The sequence below is a fragment of the Canis lupus genome, chromosome 10 (assembly GCF_003254725.2).
Source record: "Canis lupus dingo isolate Sandy chromosome 10, ASM325472v2, whole genome shotgun sequence".
Taxonomy (NCBI): Eukaryota; Metazoa; Chordata; class Mammalia; order Carnivora; family Canidae; genus Canis; species Canis lupus.
This window is the reverse complement of record NC_064252.1, coordinates 48,729,014-48,752,062: the sequence shown is the minus strand read 5'-3', so window position 1 is coordinate 48,752,062 and position 23,049 is coordinate 48,729,014. Positions and strand designations below refer to the sequence as shown.

At 35.3% G+C, this 23,049-nt stretch overlaps 1 protein-coding gene across 1 annotated transcript in view; it reads left to right on the top strand.

Annotated features, from left to right (window-relative positions):
• Positions 1 to 23,049, top strand: part of SRBD1 (S1 RNA binding domain 1) — a 189,609-nt gene that overhangs the window by 28,710 nt on the left and 137,850 nt on the right. Inside the window, exons 6-10 of the mRNA XM_025465747.3 lie at positions 1,276 to 1,393; positions 2,422 to 2,560; positions 9,522 to 9,618; positions 11,131 to 11,266; positions 18,975 to 19,078. Of these exons, the coding sequence (XP_025321532.1) occupies positions 1,276 to 1,393; positions 2,422 to 2,560; positions 9,522 to 9,618; positions 11,131 to 11,266; positions 18,975 to 19,078 (594 nt within the window). The remainder of the gene's footprint in view (positions 1 to 1,275; positions 1,394 to 2,421; positions 2,561 to 9,521; positions 9,619 to 11,130; positions 11,267 to 18,974; positions 19,079 to 23,049) is intronic.

Here is a 23,049-nt window from a genome sequence, read left to right as displayed (position 1 = left end):
TTTTTTTCCTTATCAATCATTTCTAATAATCTATATTTTTGTCTAACTTTCCCCCATCACTTTAGCAAATCTTATTAGGCAGATGCTATGTAGTAAAGTAGGATGAGAGGCCTTAGATATAACGGGATTTTGTTCACAACACAGAATCATCTGAAAGTGGTGGGGTGACTGTGCCCTTGCCCCTACCTATGCATTGTTTCCTGGAATCAGCTTTTCTCAGTGAAATCCTGGCTCTCTCCATTGGAGAATGTATTTAGAAATGAGTTATGGGTGCTAGGTGTGTTGGTCCAGAGTAGTGATACCCAGTAGCAATGAGCACATCTAGCACCCATAACTTGGTTTTTGGTTACTATTTGCCTGATTCCAGGGCTGGGGCAAGGAAAGTAAAAGCCTTGAATATCTTGTGCCAGAAAATAAAGAAATGTTCAAAGAATGATGGAAATATGTCAAAAGAACACAGAAACTAACTTGGAGTGGTTACTTCTGGTCAAACTTGTAATAATTTGAGCCTGAAAATAAGTGTTACTAATGGATTATAATCATTAAATAAAATTAAAAAAATCATGAGTCTGTGGTGATATAAATAAAACAGCAAGTAAATTGGAAGTTTAATAAGGAATGGGATAGTTTTAGAGTACCTTTCCACAAAATAATTACACAGGAATAGAGTGCCTGCATCATGGAGAAATCCAAACACACTATCAAATAATCTAAGGTAATGAGTGATAGTACAAGTGAAAATCATTTCATATCACTTTTCACCTAAAAGATGCAATGATAAGAATACAGCATTACTTCTATAACAGAGAAACATCAGAGGAACTCAAACTGTAGGACATTCTACAAAATAACTGGCCTGTAACATTCTAAAGTATCAAGGCTTTGAGAATCAAGGAGAGACTGAAATAATGTTTCAGCTTGAAGGGCACCATAGACACATGGCAATTATATACAACCGACTCTTAACAGAATTCTCCATCAAGGATATTATTGAAACAATTGGTGAAACTTAAGTGAGACCTGAGGGTTAGAATATAGTAATATATCTATATCCATTACCTGATTTTAATGGCTATATTGTTATATAGGAGGAGATTCTTGTTTACAGAAAAATATATACTAAATTATTTGGGTAATGGTAACTTATTCTTAAATGGTTCAGAGGGGAAAAGAATGTTTTATGTTACCTACCACTTTTCTGTAAGTTTGAGATAACTTCAAAAAGGAAGTTTTGACACATAAGTCTAGTATTTTACAGAAGGTCTTTATTTTCAGGGCTGTTGCAAAGAAGGTTCATAGTACAATCCAAAAAATTAAGAAGGAAGGGAAGATGTCCGAGTGCTTGTTAAAAGCTTTGCTGAATTGTAAAACTTTTGAAGAACTAGAACATGTGGTAAGTAACTCTTTGAATCTTTTAATATAATACCTACCTAGGTATGTTAGGATTTGTCTCTTTTTATAGTTAAAAAAGATCTGGAAATAAAAAGCTAAAATCATCAGCCACCATTATTTAATTCAATACAGTGCAACAATATCAGATGCTTTTTTGTGTAGTTTGCTAAGATAAATAATACATAATCCATGTCTCCAAGGCATTCCCAGTTGAGTCAGGGGACAAAGGAGAGTATGTTATGGAATTGAGAACCCTAAAGGGGAGTGCTGAGGTGGAAACCTGGCTGTAAGGGTCTTCAGCATGTAGTTGGTATTGAAAGCCATGAGAATGGAACTCACTCAGGGAGAGCTTGTGGGTAAGCAAGTCCGGAGAGACCATTAAGGAACACTAACTTTTGAAGCATGGGTGGTGGAAGGGAGAGCAGAAGACAGGGAAAGAATGGTCAGGGAAGTAGGAGGAGAATCAGGAGATGATGATACCATGGAAGACAATAGGGAAGAAAATCTTAGAAGAAGGTAATGGTCAATAGTTAAGTGAATAAATGTAGCAAGGAGCTTTGGCAAGATAAGGACTGAAAAATGTATATTTGGTAATTAGAGGATCATTGTGCTTCTTTATGATACCACTCTCAGCAAGGTGTGGGAAGAGAAGCCTAATGGCTCGGATTGAAGAGTGAATGTGTTTAAAGCCGCAGAAGCATTATGTATCAGCAGCTATTAGAGGAGCTCGCTTGGGTTGAGGAGAGTACCTCATAGTCCTTGCAGTCCAGGCACTGAATTTTTAAAATGAGTAAATACAAATGACTAATATGAAATAAATAGAAAAGTATAAAGAATCAGATAAGGAACAACCATCTTCGTATAGCTAGTAATCTCAGGTTTGTATTAATTCATCTCTGAAGGGAAAGGAAAGGATTGAGCAAAGGATATCTTTAGCATTCCTACCATGTCTTCTGATTTTATGTTTCAATTTGACTTTTGCTTTTTAAAACTGAATGATATGGTATATTTTCTGACTTTTTTTTCTAGTCAGCTCCATATAAAACTGGGAGCAAAGGCACCAAAGCCCAGAGAGCAAAGCAGTTGGGATTAGAAGGAGCAGCCAAAACACTGCTTGAGAATCCAGGGGAGCTCAGTCTGCTGTCTTATATTAGACCCAATGTAAAAGGTACTGGCTTTACTTCAAGAGATCATCTCTGTTTCTTCTTCCTTTTTGAAAACTATGTTTAAAAAATTGTTTTACTAAGTAATGACTATGTAAAAGAATATTATAGCATAAAAAGAATAAGTCATTCTAATAAAACAAATCCCCATATATCTCCTGCTTAGCCATTCAGCTTCCTCTTTTGATGAAGTACCTGTTCTAGTCTTTTGCCCATTTTTATTGTGTTGTTTCTTCTATTTTTATTAATTTATAAGTCTTTTTAAAGATATTCTTTCTTAGTTATATGTATTACAATTTTTTTCTCCCAGTTTGTTACTTCTTTTCACTTTCTTTATGCTGTCTAATAAATAAAAAGAAAATAAAATAGAAGGTCTTAGTTTCATTATAGTTAATTTATTAATTCTTTTAATTTTCCTAATTTTTTTCCTAAGGTGCTTGCTTTTTTTTTCTTTTTAATGAAATTTCTTCATGTCCCAAAGTTACAAAAAGTGTCTTATGTTGTCTTTTATTTTTTTTTTTTTAATTTTTATTTATTTACAATAGTCACACAGAGAGAGAGAGAGAGAGAGAGAGAGAGAGAGAGGCAGAGACACAGGCAGAGGGAGAAGCAGGCTCCAAGCACCGGGAGCCCGACGTGGGATTCGATCCCGCGTCTCCAGGATCGCGCCCTGGGCCAAAGGCAGGCGCCAAACCGCTGCGCCACCCAGGGATCCCTTATGTTGTCTTTTAAAATTTTTACTCTATTTCTAAAAATTTAATTATACAAATAATACCTATTTTTTTTAAAGAATTTTAACGGTTCTGACATACATTATTTATAAAGTGAAGTCCTGCTTCTACACTTCTACTCTCCAGGAATTAAGGGTCTTTTTCTGAAGTGTATCTTCCTATGCTTTCATATATATATGTATATAAGAAGGAGAGTGAGCAGGGAAGAGGGCAGGGGAGAGAGAATTTCTTTCTTTCTTTTTTTAAATTTAAATTCAATTAATTAACAAATAATGTATTATTGGTTTCAGAGGTAGAGGTCAGTGATTCATCAGTCTTCTATAACACCTGGTGCTCATTACATCACATGCCCTCCTTAATATCCATCATTCAGTTATCCCATCTCTGCACCCCCTCCCCTCCAGTGACCCTCAGTTTATTTCCTATGATTAAGAGTCTTTTATGGTTTGCTCCCTCTCTGATTTCATCTTGTTTTATTTTTTCTCTCTTCCCCTATGATTCTCTTGTTTCTTTATTTTATTTTTTTGTTTATTTGCAACAGAGAGAGAGAGAGAGAGATGAGTGGAGGTAAAGGGGCAGAGGGAGAGGAAGACGAGAAGCAGACTCCTCACTGAGCAGGGAGCCCAATGCAGGGCTGGATCTCAGGATATTGGGATCATGACCCAAGCCGAAAGCAAATGACTAACTAACTGAGCTACCCAGGTGTCTCTGCTTTGCTTCTTAAATTCCACATATGAGTGAGATCATATGATAATTGTCTTTCTCTGATTTATTTCACTTAGCATAATATCCTCTAATTCATCCATGTCATTGCAAATGGCAAGATTTCATTTTTTGATGGCTGAGTAGTAGTCCATTATATATAGAATATATCTTTATCTATTTATCTATTGATGGACATCTGGGCTCTTTCCATAGTTTGGCTATTGTGGACATAACTCCTATGAACATTGGAGTGCTGGTGCCCCTTTGGATCACTACTTTTGTATCTTTGGGGTGAATACCTAGTGCAATTGCTGGGTCATGGGGTAGATCTATTTTCGACTTTTTGGGGAACTCACATACATTTTCCATATACGCCAGCTTGCATTCCCACCAGCCGTGTTCAAGGGTTCCCATTTCTCCTCATCCTCAACATCTGTTGTTTCCTGACCTATTAATTATAGTCATTCTGTTTGGTATGAGGTAGTACCTCATTATGGTTTTGATTCCTATTTCCCTGATGTCAAGTGATGTGGAGCATTTTTTCATGTGTCTTAGCCATTTGTATGTCTTTGGAGGAATGTCTGTTCATTTCTCCTGCCCATTTCTTGATTGGATTATTTGTTCTTTGGGTGTTGAGTTTGTTAAGTTCTTTATAGATTTTGGATACTAGACCTTTGATATGTTATTTTCAAATATCTTCTCTCATTCTGTTGGTTGTCTTTTGGTTTTGTTGACTGTTTTTTGCTGTGCAAAAGCTTTTTATCTTGATGAAGTCCCAATAGTCAGTTGCACCCAAAACCATAAGATACCTAGGAATAAATCTCACCAAGGAGACTAAGGATCTATACTCAAAAAACTATTGAACACTCACGAAATAAATTGAAGAAGACACAAAGAGGTGGAAAATGTTCCATGCTCATAGATTGGAAGAACAAATACTGTTAAAATGTCTATGTTACCTAGAGCAATCGATATATTCAATGCAATCCCTATCAAAATACCATCAACCTATTTCACAGAATTGGAACAAATAACCTTAAAATTTGTATGAAACCAGAAAAGACCCTGAATAGCCAAAGGAATGTTGAAAAAGAAAACCAAAATGGATGGCATCACAATTCCTGACTTCAAGTTCTATTACAAAGCTGTAATTATCAAGACAGTAGGGTACTGGCAGAAAAACAGACATAGAGATCAATGGAACAGAATAGAGTATCCAGAAAAGGACTCTCACCTCTATGGTCAACTAATCTTTGACAAAGCAGGAAAGAATATCCAGTGGAAAAGAGACAGTCTCTTCAACAAATGGTGTTGGGAAAATTGGACAGCCACATGCAGAAGAATGAAACTGGATCATTTCCTCATACCATATACAAAGACAAACTCAAAATGGATGAAAGACCTAACTGTGAGACAGGAATCCATCAAAGTCCTAGAGGAGAACAGAGACAGCAATCTTTGCAACCTTGGCCACAGCAACTTCTTACTAGACATGTCTCCAAAGGCAAAAATGAATTATTGGGGAGAGAAGATTTTCTAAGAGAAACCCATGTAAAGTGACAACTGATACATGTCAAGATATATTGGTTTTATTGACAAGATAAGCCATAGAGGGAGAGCTCTTTGAGCAAGAGTGGCTTTTTACAGGAGTGCTCTGATAGGATAGGATGGGGAGATTGGTGCTCTCCTAATTCCTATGCTCATTTTAGTTTCTTTGGCCTTCTGTTTATTCTTTTGGCTGGGAGATCTAAGTGTCTATAGGGGGCAGTCTCTGATAAGAATATCAGCACACATTCTGTCCTACACTGTAGAGAATCCTAGCATATTGTAACCTGCATCCATTTTAAACTACCCAGCAGGGGCAGCCCTGGTGGCTCAGCGGTTTAGCACTGCCTTTGGCCCAGGGCAGAATCCTGAAGACCCGGGATTGAGTCCCACGTCGGGGTCCCTGCATGGAGCCTGCTTCTCCCTCTGCCTGTGTCTCTGCCTCTCTCTCTCTCTCTGTCTCTAATAAATAAATAAAATCTTTAAAAAAAATAAAAAATAAAAAAATAAACTACCCAGCAGTGTGAGTTTGCCATTAAAAAATTAAGCATGAATGTCTGTAAAAATACAAATGTCTGTTCACATACAACTACATCTTAATATCTGTTTTGAAAAAGGCAATAATTAAAAGAAAACAAATATTGAATTTAGTGATGGATTGAAATGAGTAAAACATATTTACTTGTTTAATTTTTTTTTTTTTTTTAGATTTTTTAAAATTTATTTATTCATGATAGACATAGAGAGAGAGAGAGAGAGAGAGAGAGAGGCAGAAACACAGGCAGAGGGAGAAGCAGGCTCCATGCTAGGAGCCTGACGTGGGACTCGATCCCAGAACTCCAGGACCACGCCCTGGGCCAAAGGCAGGTGCCAAATCACTGAGCCATCCAGGGATCCCCTCGTTTAATTTTTTAATATGTATTTTTAGTTTGATTTTCAAATGATGCAAATTTAATGTTTTAATAATAGTTGAGACTGTATAGCCAAGCATTAAGGTCAGTCAGTGGGAACTTTCTTGCCCACTGATAGTATGTTTTAGAATCAAATGTTGGGGTTTTCAGAATGTCAAATGCATAAAGGTTTATTGTCTGTTCTTACTCTTTTATGATCAATTTCCTTTCTCTTTCATTTCTTTTGGTACAAAATTTTCCTTAGTTTGCACTCATACTGGGTAGGTTTGATAACTGTATCTCTTTACATGGCCATATAGGGTGATGCTTACCGAACTATATGGTGATGGACACTTGGTGATACTTCTGATCATGGAGCTAGATCAGGGCTCAGGGCAGCTGCAGTAGTACTACCACATGTGTTGAGCTTTATGTTTGCTTTATTCTCTCTCTCTTTTACTTTTATCATAAATGTCAAAGAATTACAGTTAATTACAAACAAGCTAGATACTGGTTTTTAAAGTTTGCTTGGATTGTTTTTTCTTTTCTTTGTCCTCTCATTTCTTAGGCTAAACACATATTCATGATCACCCTCAATGCTCTTTTATTTTTCTAAAGAATTTTTTTTTTGTCATTCCCATCATTTCTCAAAGAAATGTTTAAGAAACCAGATATTTCAGCGTGAATTGGAAGATACTACTTGCCACAGATCAACAAGAATTTGGTCTGAATCAAAAAGATACATACAAGCCACAAATGGACTACATCTTAGAATTTCCAGAATATCCCCATGTTATTTATAAGGAGGAGTAGCTGATTGCTCTGTTATGTGGAAGAAGAGGTAGCCTTAGTGCAGAGAAGTGAAAAGAAGTGTTGGCCCTTCAATTTTTGTTACAGTTGCAGAGCTTTGAAGAATCTGGCTGGGAAGTTTTCACTACAAGAAAGGAGATAGGATTCTTTGCTTCTGTGGTCCTTATTTTCTCCTGATTTCATTGAGGTGCTAAACTTTTTGAACTCTGGTTATTTTTGGCTATCTTAAGCCCCAATGATCAATGCTGTCTGATGGAAGAAGATGCGTATTCAAACACACAAGACTCTTTCCCAGTCCTTTCTCTTCCTTGTTGGACTGAAAAGGGTTTATGTAATTTGAATGAGCTACCCAAGTGACTGATAATTTCTGCCTTCCATTAGGAACTACTGTTCTAGAGGTAGCTAAGGGTACCTCACAGCAGTGTTTTTCTTTTTCTTTCATTCTTTTTTTCTTTTCTTTTCTTTTCTTTTCTTTTCTTTTCTTTTCTTTCTTTCTTTTCTTTTCTTTTCTTTTCTTTTCTTTTCTTTTCTTTTCCTTTCTTTTCTTTTTTTTTTTTTTTTACTTGAATGGATGTCAGGATCATCCAGAATTCTCTGCAAAACAAAAAATCCCAAAGTCTGGGAATCCATATTTTTAATAAGTACCTAGTGTGATTTTAATTTTGGGTCCTTAGACTATACAAAACACTGTTCTAGAGTTCTAGCATAATTTTAACTATATAAGGTTTATTAATTATAAAAGGTTTATAAATTGTATTTGCCCAAAATGATGGGGGCTTTTCAAAGATTCTTTATTATAATAGCAAAATTTATAACTTCCTTTTTCAGTTCTCTCTCATTGATGATTCTCATTGGAGATAGGTTCCATTTTTACTTCTAACTTATCACTCTGGTGTTGTTAATAAATTTTGTGTAACAATGTTGTGAGGTGCTTTGGGACTCCAGGAATTAGTGCATAGTGACTGGTTTTCTTAGATGAAGATTGACCTAGGAAGATAGCTCACCCAAGAGCAGACATTTATTGACTGCTTACTATATGTCACAGCTATTCTAGGTCCTTTACATATACAACCTTCTGCCTCTCAAAGGTAATTCACTCCTAAAAATCCCCTCATAGGAAAACTCTCTTAAAATGTAAACAGAATTTATTAATTTTAATGGTTAAATTTCTTTAAAATAGCAAGACATTTCTTTTTATTAATGACTCCATAAGTCTGTCCTCTTATTCTCTTTGTCTTTTGTACCTAATACTCATTAAAACTTGCTGTCAAAAAAACCATACTTATGATACTTAGTGCTTGTGTAGTTTGAACTTTAATGCAAGAAAAAAAGCTTTAATGGAAATAGAACAACTAAGAAGAAATGGGGAAAAAAAGCAGTGCAGGGATCCCTGGGTGGCGCAGCTGTTTGGTGCCTGCCTTTGGCCCAGGGCGTGATCCTGGAGACCCAGGATCGAATCCCACGTCAGGCTCCCAGTGCATGGAGCCTGCTTCTCTCTCTGCCTCTCTCTCTCTCTGTGTGACTATCATAAATAAATAAAATTAAAAAAAAAATAAAGCAGTGCAAATGGTCTTTCTCAATGTATATATAGGTTGATATCACAGGAGCCATAATGTTCAAGAGTCACTGCTATAAATTAGCAAACCAGAAGCATTTGGAAAGAACTTAATGTACCATTGGTAGACAGTTAACTATGAAGATGAACGACTACATAATGGCTCTTGTTTTGTGCTCATGAGATTTGACAAATTCAAATAGGTCATTAAAAAGGTGAATAAATACCTCGTATGTCAAAATATGATTATTAATAAAATTCCTTGGATAATTTTTATAACTGGTATGAAATGGTATACCTTGGGTTATAACTCTGTTAATACATATTTCCTAGAATACATTTAATCTTTATAAACACTTCATGAAGTAGATGCTATTATTCCATTTTTTATAAGAAACAGAGGCACAAAGAGGTCAAGTAATTTGTGCAAAGTCATACATCTGGTAAGTGGTGAAACTAGGATTAGACCAGGCAGCTAGCTCCAGAGCTGCATTTTTTACCACTACGTTATATGGTTTGTAAAGGTCCTGTAATATTGCTTTGGAGACTTGTTATTTTTTTTCAGAGGTAAGCTATTATACCTATAACTGCTATTATACCTCTCTGTCTTAAGTTTTTCAGTTTAAGGGTTTATTTTGACTGGAATACATTTATTATGATTTAATTATAGACTTAAAAAACCAATCTGTAGTTTTTGCTTTTGTTTCCCCCCCTTACTCTTCTCCTAAAGGACTTTCAGCACTCCAGGATATTGAAACAGGAGTGCAGCATATTTTAGCAGACATGATTGCTAAAGACAAAGACACGCTTGACTTCATTCGGAAATTGTGAGTAACTCTTTTATAGAGTTTTCTGCTTTGTGGACTCATGCTGTTAAGGGTCATATGGTTAGTGCTAATACAGTGTTCATTAAAAACTATTTTTAGACTTTTTTTGGTAGCGGAACTCTTTGCTCAAGCAACAGAACCCTAATATGTAAAACAGATAAAAGTGAAGTTGCTTTAATTGAATTCTAGGCAGGGAGCCTGGAACTCTGCCTGCCCATCCTCCTTCCACTGACGCACCTCAAGGGAGGGCTCTGAGGAACAGTGTAAACAGCATTGAATTACACAATATATGCTAGAGAGATTCATATCCATTTAGAGTGGGTAGAATGCTTTTTAATCATACTGTGATATATATATACTATACATGTATCATAATATCTCATTTCTGGTGTTTATAAGTGATTGAGTTAACTTGAGAATGTTTAATATTAGGTATTGATAAAAGTGCTGACCTCAAAATGAATTTCATCTGATGGAGAGAGCTGCTTATCCATGGTCCATTTACAAGGGATTAAAACTTCATGACCTAGGCCCTGCTTGGGATTTTGGATTTTATGCCTCATTAAAAATATATATTATCTTCAAACCCTATTTAATATATTTTTCAGCTGTGTATCATCAGGGTCGACAGGGTTTTGTCAGCAGTCTGCTCTTACTCTTTCTCCATATACTTGTATGAGGTTTGCAGAGGTAAGGACTGGTGGAGATGAACCAGTTGACTGCCATGACTTGTCAAGGTTTTTGTCAATACAAGGAGAGAAGTTTCCTATTTCCTTAGTAATAGTAACAGTAATTCCTAGTAGGAATGAGTCAAAGGAGGAGAATCACCCATGTTTTAAATGTGTTTTTGTAAGTAATCATACTATTGAAATTTGGTTCAGTTTTCTAAACTGTCACTGGAAGCTGTCCTGCCATATCCTCTTGTTTCTCTTCTTTTTAGCTTTTACTTGGCCCTGACTGCCTAACTCAGTGGTTAGAAAAGGATGATATCTAGACTAGAATTAATTGATCTAGTATCTGTAGTTTTGGTCTCTTAGATAACTGCAGATGGTAGCTGAACTGATATAGGCATTTTATGGGAAGATTGGGTTGATACATATATAGACTGGAGGACCAATGCTAGCACAAATAGGCAGAGTCCTCTTTTGATGGGTTAGTAACATTTTTTTTTTTTTAGTAACATTTTTATAGTTGGACATCATTTAAAAAAAATCTCATTTGGGGGATGACTGCGTGGCTTATCAGTTGAGTGTCTGCCTTTAGCTCAGGTTGTGATCCCAAAGTCCTGCGATCAAGTCCCACATTGGGCTCCTTGTGGGGAGCCTACTTCTCCCTCTGCCTATGTTTCTGCCTCTCTATCTCTGTGTCTGTCATGAATAAATAAATAAAATCTTTAAAAAAATCTCACTTGGTAATAGCCTAAGTTTTTTGCTAACATTATTTCCATATAATGTGTTTCTTTACTAGAACATATATTAATAACTGCTTGCTTTTGAATATTTATCTGAACAGGTGCCAAAATAGGTATATTTGTATCCAATCATCTCTGGCAAAAGTGTCCTCAAAAAAAGTAAATGAGAAAGATGTTGATAAGTTTCTGCTCTACCAGAATTTTTCATGCAACATAAGAAACATCCAGCATCATCAGGTAAATAAGGAAACTCTTGTCCATTCTGATGATAATAATAATGATGATTCTTTGGACTTGCCTACTACTTTACTTATTAAGGAATTAAAGAATTTTAGGGCAACCATTTTTTTTTCATAAATTCTTACAATATCGTCATATCCTTCCCATTTCACAAATGGGGAACTCAAGACCTAGACAAGTTAGTAAAACTGAGAATTATTAGCAGAGCTGACAATATACCACTTTAGATACCTTGACTTTCTTTCGTATTAGACTTTGCTTCTCAGTGTGCTTGGCTTTGAGCTCAATTCTGGATCTTTTCCATGTGACATACAAATTAGAGATGATCTGAATTAGAATAAAGTATAAGATCACACTTAATTGTATAAATTATAGTTACTACATCTTAGTCCTTTAATAGCATTTTTCAGTTTACTCGTTCTTTTTCCTAATTGGAGTCATATGTTCTATCTATAATGTGGAAAGTGGCTTTTATGTCATAAAGGGGAAAAAAAGGGCAGCCCTGGTGGCTCAGTGGGTTTGGCGCCACCTTTAGTCTAGGGTGTGATCCTGGAGACCCGGGATCGAGTCCCACATCAGGCTCCCTGCATGGAGCCTGCTTCTCCCTCTGCCGGTGTCTCTGCATCTCTCTCTCTGTGTGTCTCTATGAATAAATAAATAAAATGTTTAAAAAAAATTAAAAAATAAAGGGGAAAAAAGATTTACGAAGTGAAAATGGAATAGTACTGGCTTTTACATTTACCTATGTAGCTACTTTTACCAGTTTTCTTTATTTCTTTGTATGCTTTTGAGTTACTATCTAGTGTCCTTTCATTTCTGCCTGAAGGACTTCCTGTAACATTTCATATAGGGCTGGTCTACTAGTGACAAACTCTCGGTTTTTGTTTATCGGTAAGGTCTTAATTTCTCCTTGTATTTTAAAATTTATCTTTAATTGTGGTAAAGTACATGTAACAAATATTTAAGTGATAATTTTACCATCCTAACCACTTTTAAATGTACATTTCAGTAATGTTAAGTATATCTGCATTGTTGTGCAATCTCCAAAACTTTTTCTGGGTATAGAATTCTTGGTTGACAGTTTTTTCTTTCAGCACTTTGAATTTATCACCCCATTGTCTTCTGGCATCCATGGTTTGATGAAGAAACAGCTGTTAATCTTACTGAGTCCTTAACAGATGATGAATTACTTCTCTGCTAGGATCCTCTGGGTTTGGGTTTTGACAGTTGGATTATAATGTGTCACCTTGAGTTTATCCTTCTTGGGGTTCATTCTGATTCTTGGATATGTTGATTGTTTTTTATTAAAACTGAGAAATTTAGAGTCATTATTTCTTCAAATATTCTTTCTACCTTTCTCTCTTCTTCTGGGTCTCCTGTTATACATATGTTGGTATACTTGATAATGTCCCCCAGATCTATTTGGCTCTATTTATTTCTTTTTCTGTTTCTGTTTCTTTGTCTGTTTTTTTTTCCTTCTCAAACTGTAAAATCTCAGTTGACCTACCTTCAAGTTTGCTGATTCTTCTGCTTGTTCAAATTAACTATTGAACCTGACTTTCAGTAAATTTTTCATTTTAGTCATTGTAGTTCTCAGCTCAGGATTTCTTTTCTTTTTTTTTTTTTTTCAGCTCAAGGTTTCTATTTGGTTTATTTTTTTAATTCTCAACTTTTTATTGATACTGTGTTGAGACCACATTCTCCTGATTTCCTTTATGTCTCTGTTATTTCCTTTATTTTTTTTAAAGATGATATTTATTTATTTATTTATTCATGAGAGACAGAGAGAGAGAGACAGGCAGAGACGCAGGCAGAGGGAGAAGCAGGCTCCACGCAGGGAGCCCGACGTGGGACTCGATCCCGGGTCTCCAGGATCAGCCCTGGGCCGAAGGCAGGCGTCAAACCGCTGAGCCACCCAGGGATCCTCTGTTATTTCCTTTAAAGTGGTCTGGAGGGGATCCCTGACATATATATATGTCTATCATGGATAAATAAATAAAATCTTTTAAAAAAATAAAAAATAATGTGGTCTGGTAAGACCAATGTCTGAGTTTCTTCAGGGATAGTTTCTATTAGTTTCTTTTTTCCTGTAGATGGGGCATACTTTCTTATTTCTTTGCATGTCTTGTAATTTTTTTATATTAAAAACTTGACATTTTGAATGTTATAAATTGGCAACACTGAAAAACAGATCCCCTCAGTATTTATTGTTGATGCTGTTGGGATTTTGTTGTTTGTTTAGTGCCTTCTAAACTATTTTTGAAATGATTCTTTGTCATGTGTGACCACTGAGATCTCTAACATTAGGTTGGTGGACAGCTAGTTATTTGACAGAGATTTTCTTAAATGTCTAGAGCCAAAAAGAAAAACACATTCTCTGAGTTCTTGCAGATTGACTGTGTGTTGGAGGTACTTCTTCAACATTAGCATAGAAAGATTGTTTACATCTCCCCCTTAGCCTTGGCTTCCTGTTTGCATGGAGCCCATGCAAATGGGTTAGTCAAAGGTGAAAGCTTAAGGTCTTTTCAGAACATATGTCTAGTTCCAGGCATGCACACAGACTCTGAGATTCTCTAATCTGTGCAGGAACTTTAAAAAGACCCTTTCCCTCAAGTGTCTAATATTTAAGCCTTTTTTTCATCTAGGGTTTTTTTTTTTTTTTTTTTTTTTTTTTTTTTTTGTCTGTGTATTGGTTGCCCTGCCTGTAATCCCTCATCACCTACTGTTACCCCTTACCCCACAACAATGTGACTAATGCATTTGCCTTTAAGTACTTTTTAAACACATGCCACACAGGAAATGGCTTCTGTTCTGGGGCAAAACAAAGGCAAACTCTGGAGTCTATCCTTCAGGGATTCATCAGATCAAAACACACAATCACAAATTTTTTAGAATAAGGCCCATGTTGTTCCCTCTGTTACTAGCAGCCTGTGCTAGGAATGTAGGCTGTGTTATCTTCTTGGCCACTGGTCATCTGCAGAGCAGAGGATGCCAAATGGGTAAGTTAAAAGTGCTCTTTTACAAAATTCTGTGGCCTCTTTTTTCTTTAGATGTTCCCCTGATTGTTGTAAGCTTTTTATTAGGGTCCAGGGATCTGAAAAAGTTGATTCTGACAGTTTTTACCCGTTTGTTACTGTTGTAGAGGGATGAACTTTTGGAGTTTTCTTCTCTTCTCTGTTGTTTTGGTTCTGTCACACCTAAGAGCATCTTTAAAGTGTGCTATTATTCCCTTGCTCTAGTCTGAAACCAGAATGTGGCTTTTACATTATGTACACTGTCCTTCTTTATCTTGTTTTTTTTTTTTTAATTTTTTAAATTTATTTGTTGTTTTTTTTTGTTTTTTTGTTTATTTTATTTTTTAAATTTATTTTTTATTGGTGTTCAATTTACTAACATACAGAATAACCCCCAGTGCCCTTCACCCATTCACTCCCACCCCCCACCCTCCTCCCCTTCTACCACCCCTAGTTCGTTTCCCAGAGTTAGCAGTCTTTACGTTCTGTCTCCCTTTTTGATATTTCCCACACATTTCTTCTCCCTTCCCTTATATTCCCTTTCACTATTATTTATATTCCCCAAATGAATGAGAACATATAATGTTTGTCCTTCTCCGACTGACTTACTTCACTCAGCAAATTTATTTGTGATAGTCACAGAGAGAGAGAGAGAGAGAGGCAGAGACAGGCAGAGGGAGAAGCAGCCTCCATGCACCGGGAGGCTGACGTGGGATTCAATCCCGGGTCTCCAGGATCGCGCCCTGAGCCAAAGGCAGGCGCTAAACCGCTGCGCCACCCAGGGATCCCCCTTCTTTATCTTGTTTAATGGTTTTTTTTTTTTTTTAATTTTATTTATTTATGATAGTCACACAGAGAGAGAGAGAGAGGCAGAGACACAGGCAGATGGAGAAGCAGGCTCCATGCACCGGGAGCCCAACGTGGGATTCGATCCCGGGTCTCCAGGATCGCGCCCTGGGCCAAAGGCAGGCGCCAAACCACTGCGCCACCCAGGGATCCCCTGTTTAATGGTTTTTAACTTACAGTCCACATTGATATCAGGACTGCAACCTGTAATTTCTTAGTAGAAATTGATTTCCCCCCTTGTTTTAATCTTAGCGCTGCAGTTACATGAAATGCTTGCCCTTAGTCCTTTTGCCAGAACTTTCCAGTCTTCTTTTGAGTAAATGAAGCTGATTCTGTAGACTAGTAGAGAGTTGGCCAAACTTTTCTGTAGAGGGCCAGAGAATGAATGTCTTAGATTTTCTGAGTCAGGAAGCTTTTGCTGCAGTTACACAATTGCCATTGCAGCACAACAGCAGTAATAGATATTACATAAACAAAGGAGCATGGTTGTGTTTTAATAAAATTCTATATATGCAAACAGATGTTCTACTGGATTTAGCCCATGTACCATACTTAACTGACCCTTGATCTTCTATATTTCTCAAGGAGGGTGTGTGTGTACAGTATTCTCTGAGTTCTAATACATTCTCACTTGTTTCCATTGAGATTGCTACTTGGACAGCTTAGATTAGTAGAATTTTTTTTTCTTCCTTAACTTTCTTAAATATGTTGCTCTGCTGTTGCCTTACTTTGTATGTGGCTTTGGAGAAATCAGATGGCAGTCTAGTTCTGTTCCCTAGGAATACCAAAGATGTGGGTCCCATGCTGTTTTAATCTCTTTATTAAGGTTTTATAGGAAGATGAGGGGGAGAATTGGAATCAAAAGATTACCAGTGTTCTCCAAGTGTGGAAGTCTTCACTATGACATTTTTAAAATTAATTTTTCCTTCCATCTGCATTTTACTATTAAAAGAGAGAATAATGAAAAAGATTAGAGTGATATTTTCCATCATTTACAACTGTTAATTTTTTGACTTACGGTAATATGCAGACATGAGAAGGTGTTTGTTTGGTGTAGGTAACATGAAGAGTCATCAAGTATCCCACAGATTCTTCTTGGACCCTTATTATATTGGTTCCTACTTAGGGTGTGGAGGTGATATGGCTTTGCCCTTGTTAGTTATAAGAGTTATTTATCTGGTCTAGATGTAATTCCTTTATGTGAGAAATGATTTGCAAAACTTTTCTTCCATGCTATGTTTTCTTTTCACTTTCTTAATGGTATCCTATGATGTGTAATTTTATTGAAGTCCAATCTATTTATTTTTTCTTTTGTTGATTGTGCATGTAGTGTTATGTCTGAGACCTTACCTAACTCATGGTCATGAAGATTTTCTCTTATATTTTCTTCTAAGAATTTTATAGCTTTACTTCTTATGTTAAGGTCTATGACCAACTTTGAATAATTTTTGTGTACGATGATATAAGAAGGAGTCTAGCTTCATTCTTTTGAATATAGCTATCCAGTCATCCCAGTATCTCTTGTTGAAAAGACCTTATTTTTCCTAATGAATTGTCTTGCCATCCTTATTGAGAATCAGTTGATTGTAGGTGTATGGATTATTTCTGAACTCTGAATTTTATTCTGTCCTTATGCCAGTACCACACAATTGTGATTACAGTAGCTTTATAAGTTTTGAAATCAGAAGGTGGGAGTCCATCAATTTTTTTTTTTTCCCTTCAACTTTTTTTTTTTTCTTCTTTTTCATGATTGACTCTGGGTTCCTATATGAATCTTAGAATTAGTTTGTCAATTTCTGCAAAGAAACTAGCTGGGATTTGATAGGAGGGCATTGAATCTGTAAATCAGATGAGGGAGAATTGCCATTTTAGCAATATTAAGCCTTCTGGAACGTGGGATATTTTTCCACTTTTTCCAGTTTCTTTTAACAATGTTTTGTAGTTTTCAGAGTATGCATTTTGTGCTTCCTTTGTTAAATTTATTCCTTTTGGTGCTATGGTAAAGAATGTTTTAAAACATTTATTTTCAGATTACTTATTGCTAATGTGTAGAAATTGATTATCCTGAAATCCTGCTGAACTCTGTATTAGTTCTAATAAGTTTATTACAAATTCCTTATAGAGTTCTTCATATACAAGATCACGCTATATGCAAATAGAGATAGTTTTCTTTCTTTTCAATCTAATGTCTTCTGTTTCATCTAATGTCTTCTGTTTCTTTCTCTTATCTAATTGGCTGAAATCTCCAATGCAAAGTTGAATAGAAGTGACAAGAGGAGACCCTTGTAATTTTAAGTAGAAAGTATCCAGTCTTTCACCCTTAAATATAATAGTATCTGTGGGGTTTTTATATGTGACCTTTATCACATTGAAGAAGTTGTCTTCTGTTCCTAGTGTTTTGAGTGTTTTTGTCATGGACAAAGCTGGAATTTTATCAAATATCCTTTCTGCATCTATTGTGTAAGAAGATTGTGTGATTTTTGTTTTTTATTTTATTGGTATGATGTATCATGTTAATTCATTTTTGGATGTTAAACCAACCTTGCATTCCTGGAATAAATCCCTCTTAATCCTGGTATGTAATCCTTTTTATATATTTATGGATTTGGTTTATTTTTTTATTGAGGATTTTTATATCTATATTCTTAAGAGATAATGGTCTTTTTTTTTTTTCTTGCAATGTTTTTATCTGGTTTTGGTCTCTGAGCAAATAGAGTTTTGGAAGCTTTTTCTTCTGTGTTATATTTTGGAAAAGTTTCTGAAGAATTGGTGTTAATTCTTCTTTAAATGGTTGGTAGAATTACACAGTAAAGCCATCTGGACATTTTCTTGTGGGAAAATTTTAAATTACCAATTCAGTCTTCTTTACTTATTATAGATCTTTTCATATTTTCTGTTTCTATTTTATTGTTTTGGCAGTCCGTCTTTTTAAGGATTTTTCCATTTTATTTAAGGAATGTAATTTGACATAATAGTTTTCATAGTATTCTCTTATGGTCCTTTTTATTTCTATAACTTCCATAGTAATGGCCCCTCTTATTTTTTTATTTTGGTAATTGGAATGCTTCCTCCTTTTTTCTTGGTTTAGTGAAAGGCTTCTCAATTTTGTGATATTTTCAAAGAAACAGTTTTTGGTTTTGCTTGCATTATTTTCTTTTCTTTTTTTTTTCTATTCTCAATTTACCCTCTATTATTTCTGTTATTCTACCTGCTTTAGGTTTGTTTGCTTTTCTTTAAAGGAGTGTTTTTAAGGTATTTTAAGACATTTGCTTGATCTGATTTTAAATATTTCCTTCACTTCTTATCTTTGTTATTTGGGATAAGTTAGTCTTAATAAAATGATTATATAAAGTGAAAATAATACATAATGCACCAGTAGCTTTGAAAATTAAATGAGATAAGTATCTAAAGGGCTGAGATAGACCTCACCATTAGCAAATGCCCAATAAATGGTAACAGTTAGTAGTTATTATTCCACTTGGGAATTTGCACATTTGTATATCTTAGCAATATATTTTCAGAAATATAAAAAGAAAATTTCTTAGCTCCAGATGATCAAAAATCTTCGGTTAATCAACTCTGACATGAGGTTTTTAGATCACCAAAGTCTCTTTCTGTGAATGGCATAGGCTTCATACCTATATTTTATTACAGTTTTTTAAAGTATAAAAAATGATTATTTTTAAATGCATTTTTGTAAATAAATTAATAAGTTGATATAGCTTTATATAGCAATAAATTGAGAGCTATATATAATCTCTCTATTTCACAAATGTTGACTGGTTAAATTGACCATTTACCTATTTAGTGTACCCTCAGTCTTTGCCATATATGTTCGCATTCAGATTCTGGCAATTAACCGTGGAGAAAATTTGAAGATACTGACTGTCAAAGTCAACATTTCTGATGGAGTGAAGAATGAATTCTGCAGGTGGTGCATCCAAAACAGGTCTGTTTATAGATTTTTACAGAATTTCCTTTCTTCCATTTCTAAAATACCATACTGATATGGGAAAATGTCCATTCTGTTAAACAAAAAGCAAACATTGACAAACAATGTAAATGTGTCCTTTTTACATTGAAAATAAAGTATAAATGTTGTGTATGTTTAAATAGAATATATTAAATATTAAAATAAATTATTAATAGTGGTTATCTCTGGGGAGAGGGATTTTAATACTTTTTTGTATCATTCAAATCTTATACAGAATGTTTTATAAAAAATAAAAATAATAAAAACAATGTATAATGGCATATCTAAATGTTTTGACCATTAAGGATAAATGAAATAAGAATATAACTAATCAGATATTACAATGTAAGTCTCTAAACATAGCATATGCAATTTACTTAAAATATTTTGCATATTAAGGATGATTGAAACAAACATTAAGTTTATTGGATATTTCAGAGAATTGTCTAAACTTATGTAACCTTTTATTATCTTTTTTTCCTTTGTTAAGGGAACTTTTAAAATAGCACCACATATTTGTATAGAATTTCTAACTTTCATTTTTAACTTTTCAGTTATGTAAAACATTTCAGTTGGTAGGGCAGATTTGTAGCTGCCATTTGACCAATGAGAAAACTGATGCAAAGGTAAAGAAGCTGGGATCCCTGGGTGGCGCAGCAGTTTAGTGCCTGCCTTTGGCTCAGGGCGCGATCCTGGAGACCCGGGATTGAATCCCACGTCAGGCTCCCGGTGCATGGAGCCTGCTTCTCCCTCTGCCTATGTCTCTGCCTCTCTCTCTCTCTGTGTGACTATCATAAATAAATAAAAAAAAAATTAAAAAAAAATCTATTAAAGGTAAAGAAGCTTGCCTAGCAGTTAGGACATGCAGATTTGTGGTATGCTCCTCATAAGCTAGTTCTCTGTAACCTTAAGTTAGGGAGATTGCTGGGAAAGCTATTTGAAGAGTTGGATGGATTTTTCTTTGAGAGGAATAAGTGCTCTATATTTTGGAAGTTAGCTCTCTCATCCAATATAGTTCTTTCATCAATTCATTGGAAATTCGTTTGCCAAAAACCAATTCCATGAAGGATCAGCTTGCTTAATGAGCACCTAATGCTAACCAAGGACCCATCGAGTGAAGCTACTATTTCAATGTTAATCAGTAGGTAAATTGTATAAGTCAGTTATATTATATCCATTCAGTAGAATTCTGTGCAGCCATCTTGAAGAAGTTGAGATAGAGCTAACTTTGAGATATAAACGTATTCCATTAGGTTAAAAAAACAGTTTATATTTAGTATTTATAGTATAGTCTCTTTAATGGCAAAAAGTTGGTCTATGTATGTGTAAACATTTTTTGAAAAAATGCAGATGATCTATTTCATACCTCTGATGTGAGATTTTAATTTTCTGTTGTGTATTCTTCTCTAGAGTTCTTTTTCCTTTTTAATGAATGCCTATTTCTTTTGTAAACAAATTTCGTTAAAAATAGAAAGGAAACAAATGCCTAAAAGAAACCATAGAATTAAATGATTGTATTAAGAAATTAGATAATTTTAATTTAAAATATGAAATTCTAAGAGGTATTCATAGAAAGAACAAAATCCTAGAAACAGTAATATCTGAGTTTGAATTCCAGTTATATTACTTCTTTCCCTTATGACTGAGCACATAATTTCTTTCTCAGATTCATTATTGTCAAAATGATGAGTAATACCTTTTTCGCAGATTTAAGAGAATTAAATGATATTCCATGTAATTGTGTAGCCTTCAGTGGTATCTGTTAATACAAAGTAGTGGGATTATTATGCAGAACTCCTTTTTAGAAATGTCTTTTATAAATAGATCACAGTAAACTGGAGACAACTTCTATCTTATTTTCTTATGAATGTTCATAATGCTCAGAGTCTGTCCTCAATAATTAAGGAAGTATTAGTTATGCTTTTAAACTGTTATCTTCATACTAAGTAAATGTAAAGGAATGGTTTCATTACAGAGATTTAAATGGTTTTTGTTGGCTCCTCCATATTTTATTTTATTCAGTTCTCCTCCAATTGAATAAATGGTAATATTTTTTGACCTTTACTATAATACTTTATGTTACTATAGTATAGTAATAAAAGTTTCAGTTATGTTCTAGAAGTTTCTCTTTATATAGATAATTGTTTCTTCATTTGTATGGGAACTAAAGAACTGAAACAAGAGCCAACTAAAATACTTTGGGAAACAAAGAACCATTCTCGGAATTGTTTTCATTTTTTAAATACATTTGAATGAAGATACTTCCTCAAATCTTTTCTTCCTTTTCCTCTTCTTTTTTGTCTTACTGTCTTTGTCCCTACTTCTTCCACCTTCCACCTCTCTCATATATTCACCCATTCAGGTTATTTGCTAGATGCTGGGTATCTTCCTATAAACCAGACAAGTATGCTGTTTTTCCTTGATGACAATGTAGTTTAGTGGAGAAGACCTTGAGTAAATGGTTAAGAGTATGCTGAGGTTATAAAGGAGTGCAGGGCAGCCTGGATGGCTCAGTGGTTTAGCGCTGCCTTCCACCCAGGGCATGATACTGGAGACCCTGGATCGAGTCCCATGTCAGGCTCCCTGCCTGGAGCCTGTTTCTCCCTCTGTCTGTGTCTCTGCCTCTCTCTCTGTCTCTCATGAATAAATAAATAAATAAATCTTTAAAATAAATAACTAAATAAATGTTTAATAAAAAGAAAGAGTGCAGTGTTTCATACAAGTTTGTAACAGTGGGGAATCCCTGGGTGACTCAGTGGTTTTGCGCCTGCCTTTGGCCCAGGGCATCATCTTGGAGTCCTGGGATCGAGTCACACATCAGGCTTCCCGCATGGAGCCTGCTTCTCCCTCTGCCTGTGTCTCTGCCTCTCTCTCTCTCTCTCTCTCTCTCTCTCTCTGTGTGTGTGTCTCTCATGAATAAATAAATAAAATCTTAAAAAACAAAGTTTGTAACAGGGAACCCTAAGGTAGTCTGTGGTGTGTGCATACGTAGGTCAGAGACAGAAGGAAAGGAGCTGATAGTGACAAGAAACAGGATTGACAAGAAACCCAATCATCCGTAGCTTTCTAGACAGAATAAGGATTTTATTCTTTATCTTAAGGGTAATGAAAAACCAATAACGAGTTTAAACAGAGGATTGTCACGATCAGTTTGCATTTTAAGATCACTCTGGCTGCAGTGTAGGGAATTGTTTGGAAGGAACTCACAGTAGATGTGGGGGCAAGAGGTAAGGTTTAAGGAAGACTATTGAGGCCTCCAAAGGGATTGAGTAGGCAATGTTAAGGATTTCTGTGGTTTTCCTACTAGCAATCGGGAAACTTTGGTTTGGTCTTAAAAGGAATGACTTGCAGCAGATAACAGATACATACATTTAAAAAATCACTCCATTAGGGCCTTCCTGTCTCTACGGACTATCTTCCTAGCATATTGTCCATGACCCAGGATTGTGTTCTCTCCTAACTTGCCAACCTCAATTGCATGGTATATAAGACCTTTAGTGATTTGTCCGCTTCCATATTTTCTAACCCCATCTACCTCCTACTGATTTTGACATTTATGCTTTAGCAGTACTGATCTACTTGAAAGGACTCATCATGTTCTTTCATGCTTCTATGCTATGTGCTATGGTTTCTTACCAGTATGCTTTTTTTTTCTGGGTCTTGTTTGGTAAAGCACAATTCATTTTTTAAAACCCATCTCAAAAAAAAAAAAAAAAACCCTATCTCAGATATTTCTTCTGGGACATCTTTTCTTGACATTGGGCTCTCCAAATTAATAATAATAACAGCAATACTATTAATATTAATAATGTATGTCTAATTTGTCTCCTACTCCTCCCTAACCCTCATGTCCTCAGGTAAAGGTGACATTAGGGAGTAACCGCGACTTGAGTGGAAGGATATATGTCCTGAAAGCACTTTGATTCAAATTAAAAAACAAAATTTTA